Genomic DNA, 9,193 nt, shown 5'->3' on the forward strand with positions numbered 1-9,193 from the left:
CAGCAGCTCCTGCGTGCTCAGCGACGCCGCCACGCGGCCGCCTAGAGACACTGCACCCGATGGGGACACGTACTGCAGGCGGCGGAGCACCTGAGGCAATGGGGATCAATGGGGATCAATGGGATCAATGGGGATCAATGGGATCAATGGGGGTAATGGGGATCAATGGGATCAATGGGATCAATGGGATCAATGGGATCAATGGGGATCAATGGGGGTAATGGCGGCCGCCTAGAGACACTGCACCCGAGGGCGACACGTACTGCAGGCGGCGGAGCACCTGAGGCAATGGGATCAATGGGATCAATGGGGATCAATGGGGGTAATGGGATCAATGGGGGTAATGGGATCAATGGGGATCAATGGGGATCAATGGGGGTAATGGCGGCCGCCTAGAGACACTGCACCGGCCGGAGACACGTACTGCAGGCGGCGGAGCACCTGAGGCAATGGGGATCAATGGGGTTAATGGGATCAATGGGGATCAATGGGATCAATGGGGATCAATGGGGGTAATGGGATCAATGGGATCAATGGGATCAATGGGGGTAATGGCGGCCGCCTAGAGACACTGCACCGGCCGGAGACACGTACTGCAGGCGGCGGAGCACCTGAGGTAATAGGGGTTAATGGGATCAATGGGGATCAATGGGATCAATGGGATCAATGGGGATCAATGGGGGTAATGGCGGCCGCCTAGAGACACTGCACCCGAGGGCGACACGTACTGCAGGCGGCGGAGCACCTGAGGCAATGGGGATCAATGGGGATCAATGGGGTTAATGGGGATCAATGGGATCAATGGGGATCAATGGGATCAATGGGATCAATGGGGATCAATGGGATCAATGGGGATCAATGGGATCAATGGGATCAATGGGGATCAATGGGATCAATGGGGGTAATGGCGGCCGCCTAGAGACACTGCACCGGCCGGAGACACGTACTGCAGGCGGCGGAGCACCTGAGGCAATGGGGATCAATGGGGATCAATGGGGATCAATGGGGGTTAATGGGATCAATGGGATCAATGGGGATCAATGGGGATCAATGGGATCAATGGGGATCAATGGGGGTAATGGCGGCCGCCTAGAGACACTGCACCCGATGGGGACACGTACTGCAGGCAGCGGAGCACCTGAGGCAATGGGAGCAATGGGATCAATGGGGATCAATGGGGATCAATGGGGTTAATGGGGTTTAATGGGATCAATGGGGATCAATGGGGGTAATGGGATCAATGGGATCAATGGGGGTAATGGCGGCCGCCCAGCGACACTGCACCCGATGGGGACACGTACTGCAGGCGGCGGAGCACCTGAATCAATGGGATCAATGGGGATCAATGGGATCAATGGGGGTTAATGGGGTTAATGGGGGTAATGGGGGTGAATGGGAGCAAATGGGGGTAATGGGGTAATGGGGGTAATGGGGGAATGGGGTAATGGGGATATGGAGAGAGAACCATTGATGGATATAAAGCGATATGGGGCACTATAAGTGTCTAGGGGTGCCTATATCTCTATATGGGTCTATATGGATCTATGTGTCTATGGGGTCTCTATGGGGTCTCTATGGATCTCTATGGGGTCTCTATGGGGTCTCTATGGATCTCTATGGGGTCTCTATGGGGTCTCTATGGATCTCTATGGGGTCTCTATGGTTCTCCATGGGTACCTATGGGTCTCTATGGGTCTCTGTGCAGTCTCTATGGATGTCTATGGGGTCCCTATAGGGGTCTCTATGGATCTCTCTATGTGTCTATAGGGTCTCTATGGGGTCTCTATGTGTCCCTCCCCCCATTGCCCCCTCACCTCCAGGCGCTGCTGGTACTCGGGCAGGAGCATCAGGGACTGGTCCGAGAGCTGGAACTGGAGCTGCTCCAGTTCCTCCTGCAGGGCCTGGCGCGTCCCAAACTGGTCATACTGGGAATGGGGACAGGGAAGAGACCATTGGGTTATATGGGGGGGGGGATCAGACCCCCTTTATCCGGATGGGGGACATGGAAGAGACCATTGGGTTATATGGGGGGGATCAGACCCCCTTTATTGGGATGGGGCACATGGAAGAGCCCATTGGGTTATATGGGGGGGGATATGGAAGAGACCATTGGGTTATATGGGGGGGGGGGATCAGACCCCCTTTATCCCCCCCTTTATCGGGATGGGGGACACAGAAGAGACCATTGGTTTATATGGGGGGGGGGGACACGGAAGAGACCATTGGTTTATATGGGGGGGGGATGGGATCTGACCCCCTTTATTGGGATGTGGGCCATGGAAGAGCCCATTGTGTTACATGGGGGGGGGGATATGGAGGAGCCCATTGTGTTACATGGGGGGGGGGGGGAGGATGTGGGCCATGGAGGAGCCCATTGTGTTACATGGGGGGGGGATATGGAGGAGCCCATTGTGTTACATGGGGGGGGGGGGAGGATGTGGGCCATGGAGGAGCCCATTGTGTTACATGGGGGGGGGATATGGAGGAGCCCATTGTGTTACATGGGGGGGGGATATGGAGGAGCCCATTGTGTTACATGGGGGGGGGATATGGAGGAGCCCATTGTGTTACATGGGGGGGGATATGGAAGAGCCCATTGTGTTACATGGGGGGGGATATGGAGGAGCCCATTGTGTTACATGGGGGGGGGATATGGAGGAGCCCATTGTGTTACATGGGGGGGGGATATGGAGGAGCCCATTGTGTTACATGGGGGGGGGATATGGAGGAGCCCATTTTGTTACATGGGGGGGGGGATGTGGAGGAGCCCATTGTGTTACATGGGGGGGGGATATGGAGGAGCCCATTGTGTTACATGGGGGGGGGATATGGAGGAGCCCATTGTGTTACATGGGGGGGGGATATGGAGGAGCCCATTGTGTTACATGGGGGGGGGGATATGGAAGAGCCCATTGTGTTACATGGGGGGGGGATATGGAAGAGCCCATTGTGTTACATGGGGGGGGGATATGGAGGAGCCCATTGTGTTACATGGGGGGGGGATATGGAAGAGCCCATTGTGTTCCATGGGGGGTTCCCTGCTCACCTCCTGCTGGAATCGGGGCCTATGGATGCATTGGAAGGTTCCCATTCTGGTGCTGAGCTCCCGGATCCGTGCGGCTGCTTCCAGGGATTCGGGATCACGGAGGGTCCCAATGGGATCCAGGAGGGGGGGGGGGGAGTCCCCCCCCGCCAGGCGGAGCAGGGACTGGAGGGCGGCTGACAAGGCAGGGCTGGGGAGGGTGGGAATGGGAACCCCCATTGGGAACAATGGAACGTTCCATAGGCGTCAATGGGCACCCCTATGGGCAACAATGGAATGCCCCATAGACACCGCTAATGGGCTTCCCCCTCCATAGACCCCAATGCAACCCCCCATAGACCCCACTAATGGGGTTCCCCCCTCCCAGCACCCCATATACCCCTATGGACCCCCCCATAGACACCAATGGAATGCCCCATAGACCCCACTAATGGGGTTCCCCCTCCATAGACCCCAACGCAACCCCCCAAAGACCCCACTAATGGGGTTCCCCCCTCCCAGCACCCCATAGACCCCTATGGACCCCCCCATAGACCCCAATGGAATGCCCCATAGACCCCACTAATGGGGTTCCCCACCCGCCCAGCACCCCATAGTCCCCAATGGATCTCCCCATAGACCCCAATAATGGGGTTCCCCCTCCATAGACCCCAATGCAACCCCCCATAGACCCCACTAATGGGGTCCCCCCCCAGGACCCCATAGACCCCCCTGGCCCCCCCCCACCTGTCCCTGTGCTGGTGTCTGGGCTTCAGCTCCTGGAGCAGAGTTTCGGGGTTCACCTTCAGGGTCTTGGTCGTGACCCCCCCAATATCCTCAGCCTGGAGCTGCTCCAACGCGTGGCCACAGGGACCTGGGGGGGGCACCCCCAAAACACCCCCATTAGGGACCCATGGGGCCAAAGGGGACCCCAAACCCCCTCCTCGGGACACATGGTACAGCCCAAAGCTCTCCATAGGGCTCAATGGGACCCCCTAAACCCCTCCATAGAGCTCAATGGGACCCCCCAAACCCCCCCATAGAACCCAATGGGACCCCCCAATAAAGGACTCCCAATTAGGAACCCATGGAGCACAAAGGGGACCCCAAACCCCCCCCCGGGACACATGGTACAGCCCAAACCCCTCCATAGAACCCAATGGGACGCCCTAAACCCCCCCATAGAACACAATGGCATCCCCTAAACCCCCCATAGGATACAATGGACCCCTCCCAAACCCCCCCATAGAACCCAATGGGACCCCCCTAAACCCCCTCATAAGACACAATGACCCCCCCCCATAGAACACAATGGACCCCCCAATAGGACACAATGGGCCCACCCCACACCCTATAGAACACAATGGGGACCCCCCACACCCCATAGAACACAATGGGACCCCCATAGAACACAATGGGACCCCCTAAACCCCCTCATAAGACACAATGACCCCCCCCCATAGAACACACTGGACCCCCAATAGGACACAATGGGCCCACCCCACACCCTATAGAACACAATGGGGACCCCCCACACCCCATAGAACACAATGGGACCCCCATAGAACACAATGGGACCCCCTAAACCCCCTCATAAGACACAATGACCCCCCCCATAGAACACAATGGACCCCCAATAGGACACAATGGGCCCACCCCACACCCTATAGAACACAATAGGAACCCCCCACACCCCATAGAACACAATGGGACCCCCATAGAAGCCAATGGGACCCCCTAAACCCCCTCATAAGACACAATGACCGCCCCCATAGAACACAATGGACCCCCAATAGGACACAATGGGCCCACCCCACACCCTATAGAACACAATGGGGACCCCCCACACCCCATAGAACACAATGGGACCCCCATAGAACACAATGGGACCCCCCCGGACCGTACCATCGGGCAGGAAGAGGCGGGTGAGCAGCAGCTCCTCAGGGAGGGGGGCACTGGGGGGGGCTGGGGGCTCCCCCCCCCCCCCTCGGGGGGCTTCTCAGTGAGCACCAGGGTGGTGAAGATGCGGCCTGTGGGGCTGGGGGTCACCTGGGGGGCAATGGGGTCAATGGGGTCAATGGGGTAATGGGGGCAATGGGGGGAATGGGGGGGATGGGGTAATGGGGGTAATGGGGGTAATGGGGGTAATGGGGTAATGGGGGTAAATGGGGGTAATGGGGGCAATGGGGGTAATGGGGTAATGGGGGTAAATGGGGGTAATGGGGGTAATGGGGGTAATGGGGGCAATGGGGGTAATGGGGGTAATGGGGGGTAATGGGGGCAATGGGGGGAATGGGGGGGATGGGGTAATGGGTAAATGGGGGTAATGGGGGTAATGGGGTAATGGGGGTAAATGGGGGTAATGGGGGTGAATGGGGGTGAATGGGGGTAAATGGGGGTAATGGGGGTGAATGGGGGTAATGGGGGTAATAGGGGTGAATGGGGTAATGGGCATCAATGGGGGAATGGGGTGAATGGGGGTAATGGGGGTAAATGGGGGTAATGGGGGTAATGGGGGCAATAGGGGTGAATGGGGTAATGGGCATCAATGGGGGAATGGGGTGAATGGGGGTAATGGGGGTCAGTGGGGTAATGGGGGCAATGGGGGTCAAGGGGGGTAAATGGGGGTAATGGGGGTAATAGGGGTGAATGGGGTAATGGGCATCAATGGGGGAATGGGGTGAATGGGGGTACTGGGGGCAATGGGGGGGAATGGGGGTAATGGGGTAATGGGGGTGAATGGGGGTAATGGGGTCAATGGGGTAATGGGGGTAATGGGGGCAATAGGGGTGAATGGGGTAATGGGCATCAATGGGGGAATGAGGTGAATGGGGATAATGGGGGTCAGTGGGGTAATGGGGGCAATGGGGGCAATGGGGGCAATGGGGTAATTGGGGTGAATTGAACACAATTAGGGCTGTTTTGGTCCCTTTGGGGCTGTTTCCGGGGGTTTTGGGGCTGTTTTGGTGCCGTTTTTGGGGTGTTTGGGGTGGATTTGGGGTGAATTTGGGGTGTTTTGGGTCCCGGTACCTGCAGGATGAGCCCCAGTGCGTTCCGGTGCCTCCCATTGTTCACCACCAGTACCCGGCCAGGCACCAGCACCCGCAGCCCTGACACTGACTCTGCCAGGCGCCGCTGCGGGAACCCCCATCCGGTTACATAGAACCCTATAGAGCCCTATAGAACCTATAGACCCTATAGAACCCCATAGACCCCTATAGAACCCTATAGACCCTATAGATCGCCTGGTTCCGCCCCCCACTTCCAGTTACATAGGACCCCTATAGAGCCCTATAGAACCCCATAGACCCCCATAGCCCCCATAGACCCCATAGCCCCCATAGACCCCATAGCCCCCATAGCCCCCATAGCCCCATAGCCCCCATAGACCCCCATAGACCCCATAGCCCCCATAGCCCCCATAGACCCCATAGACCCCATAGCCCCCATAGCCCCCATAGCCCCATAGCCCCCATAGCCCCCATAGACCCCATAGCCCCATAGCCCCCATAGACCCCATAGCCCCCATAGACCCCATAGCCCCATAGCCCCCATAGCCCCATAGACCCCATAGACCCCATAGCCCCATAGCCCCCATAGACCCCATAGACCCCATAGCCCCCATAGACCCCATAGCCCCATAGACCCCATAGACCCCATAGACCCCATAAGTCACCATCAGCTCCTTCCGGTCCCTCCTCAGAGCTGCGACAGCCTCATGGTAACTGCTGATGTCACTGCTGGGATCCGGCTCCGGTAGGGCTGACAGTGACCCCTGGAGCTGGGTCACGCGGCGAGCCTGGGCCTGGGGTCATGGGGGGTCAATGGGGTCAATGGGGTCATGTGGGGTAATGGGGTCAATGGGGGCAATGGGGGGCAATGGGGTCAATGGGGGCAATGGGGATCAATGGGACTCAATGGAGCTCAATGGGGATCAATGGGGGTCAACAGGGATCAATAGGGATCAATGGAGGGCAATGGGGCTCAATAGGGTTAAATGGGGTTCAATGGGGATCAATGGGGTCAGTGGGGCTCAACAGAACTGAAAGGGGATCAATGGGGTCAATGGTTATCAATGGGGCTCATTGGGGTCAATGTGGCTCAATGGGTTCAATGGGGCTCAATGGGCCTCAATGGGGTTCAATGGGGTCAGTGGGGGACAACTGGGTTCACTGGGGCTCAATGGGATTCAATGGGGGTCAATGGGTATCAATGGGGATTAATGGGGCTCAACGGGGTCAATGGAGCTCAATGGGGATCAGTGGGGTTCAATGGGGCTCAATGAGCTCAATGGGTATCAATGGGGTTCAATGGGGTCAATGGGGTTCAGTGGGGCTCAGTGGGGTCAATGGGGCTCATTAGGACTGAATGGGGCTCAATGGGGCTCTATGGGGCTCAATGGGGTCAGTGTGGCTCAATGGGGATCAATGGGGTTCAATGGGGGTCAGTGGGGCTCAATGGGGCTCAATGGGCTCAATGGGTATCAATGGGATTCAATGGTGTCAATGGGGCTCAATGGATCCCAATGGATCCCAATGGTCCCAGTTCCCCCATCCCACCTCCTGCTCCCGGCGCACTGGGAACTCCGCGTAGCTCCTGCGGAGCAGGTCCTGGATCCGCAGCTCCTGAGCCCGCAGCAGGTTCAGGATCATGGGATAGGTGAGACGGAACCGGGACTGCAGCTGTGTGGGGCGGCCCTGAGGGAGGAACACGCTAAGGACACGCTAAGGACACGCTAAGGACACGCTAAGGACACAATAAGGACACAATAAGGACGTGCTAAGGATACCCTAAGGATGCCCTATGGATGCGCTAAGGATGCCCTAAGGATGCCCTATGGATGCGCTAAGGATGCCCTAAGGATGCCCTAAGGATGCCCTAAGGATGCCCTAAGGATGCCCTAAGGATGCCCTAAGGATGCCCTATGGATGCCCTATGGATGCGCTAAGGATGCCCTAAGGATGCCCTATGGATGCGCTAAGGATGCCCTAAGGATGCCCTAAGGATGCCCTAAGGATGCCCTAAGGATGCCCTAAGGATGCCCTAAGGATGCCCTAAGGATGCCCTAAGGATGCGCTAAGGATGCACTAAGGATGCCCTAAGGATGCCCTATGGATGCAATAAGGATGCGCTAAGGATGCACTAAGGATGCCCTAAGGATGCCCTAAGGATGCACTAAGGATGCCCTAAGGATGCTAAGGACATGCTAAGTACATGCTAAGGACACACTAAGGACATGCCATGGATGCATTAAGGACACACTAAGCACACATTAAGTACACGTTAAGGACGTATTTAAGCATGTGTTAAAGACACACTATGGACATAGTGAGGACATGCTAAGCTCACACTGAACACATGTTAAGGACATGCTAAAGACACAATAAGGACACATTAAGCACATGCTAAGGACACACTAAGGACACATTAAGGACACACTAAGGACACACTAAGGACACATTAAGGACACGCTAAGCACACGCTAAGCACACGCTAAGCACACGTCAAGGACACGCTAAGGACACGCTAAGGACACGCTAAGCACACGCCAAGGACACGCTAAGGACACGCTAAGCACACGCCAAGGACACGCTACGGACACGCTAAGCACACGCTAAGAACACGTTAAGGACATGCTAAGCACACGCTAAGCACACGCTAAGCACACACTCACCAGCATCATGCGGTGCAGGTCGGGCAGCTCAGGGACATTGCTCCTGCACATGATGATAACTGTGCCTGTGGCATCCAGGCCTCGGCGACCGGCGCGACCGGACATCTGGATGTATTCACCTGGGGGGCAGCCCCATAGACACACATTGAGACCCATAGAGACACATTGAGACCCCATAGACACACATTGAGACCCCATAGACACACATTGAGACCCATAGACACACATTGAGACCCCATAGACACACATTGAGACCCATAGACACACATTGAGACCCATAGAGATCCATTGAGACCCATAGAGATTGCATAGAGACCCCATTGAGACCCCATTGAGACCACATAGAGACCCAAAGAGACCCAAAGAGACTATAGAGACCCCATAATGCCCCCATAGAAAACCCATAGAGACCCCCTAAAGACCCATAGGGACCCCATAGAGACCCCATAGAAAACCCATAGAAACCCCCTAAAGACCCATAGGGACCCCATAGAGAC

General features: G+C 56.6%; 1 protein-coding gene across 1 annotated transcript; it reads right to left on the bottom strand.

Annotated features, from left to right (window-relative positions):
• Positions 1 to 1,271: 1,271 nt before the first annotated feature.
• SKIC2 (SKI2 subunit of superkiller complex) lies at positions 1,272 to 8,813 on the bottom strand. The gene is made up of 9 exons (XM_034073542.1): positions 8,697 to 8,813; positions 7,582 to 7,719; positions 6,699 to 6,827; positions 6,053 to 6,157; positions 4,928 to 5,071; positions 3,770 to 3,896; positions 3,047 to 3,233; positions 1,815 to 1,925; positions 1,272 to 1,318 (listed from the first exon to the last, which is right to left on the bottom strand). The coding sequence occupies exons 1-6, from the start codon at positions 8,799 to 8,801 to the stop codon at positions 3,828 to 3,830; spliced, it is 690 nt and encodes a 229-aa protein (XP_033929433.1). The 5' UTR covers positions 8,802 to 8,813; the 3' UTR covers positions 1,272 to 1,318; positions 1,815 to 1,925; positions 3,047 to 3,233; positions 3,770 to 3,827.
• Between the last annotated feature and the right edge of the window lie 380 nt (positions 8,814 to 9,193).

The sequence above is a fragment of the Melopsittacus undulatus genome, assembly GCF_012275295.1.
Source record: "Melopsittacus undulatus isolate bMelUnd1 chromosome 28 unlocalized genomic scaffold, bMelUnd1.mat.Z SUPER_28_unloc_1, whole genome shotgun sequence".
NCBI lineage: Eukaryota > Metazoa > Chordata > Aves > Psittaciformes > Psittaculidae > Melopsittacus > Melopsittacus undulatus.

Excerpts from the sequence above, each read along its gene's own strand:
- SKIC2 (XM_034073542.1), bottom strand. The coding sequence starts at position 8,801 with ATGTCCGGTCGCGCCGGTCGCCGAGGCCTGGATGCCACAGGCACAGTT. Across the intron at positions 6,158-6,698 it reads GGGACCGGAAGGAGCTGATG|CGGCGCCTGGCAGAGTCAGT; the intron begins GTGACTTATGGG and ends GGGTTCCCGCAG. Across the intron at positions 5,072-6,052 it reads CACTGGGGCTCATCCTGCAG|GTGACCCCCAGCCCCACAGG; the intron begins GTACCGGGACCC and ends ATTGCCCCCCAG.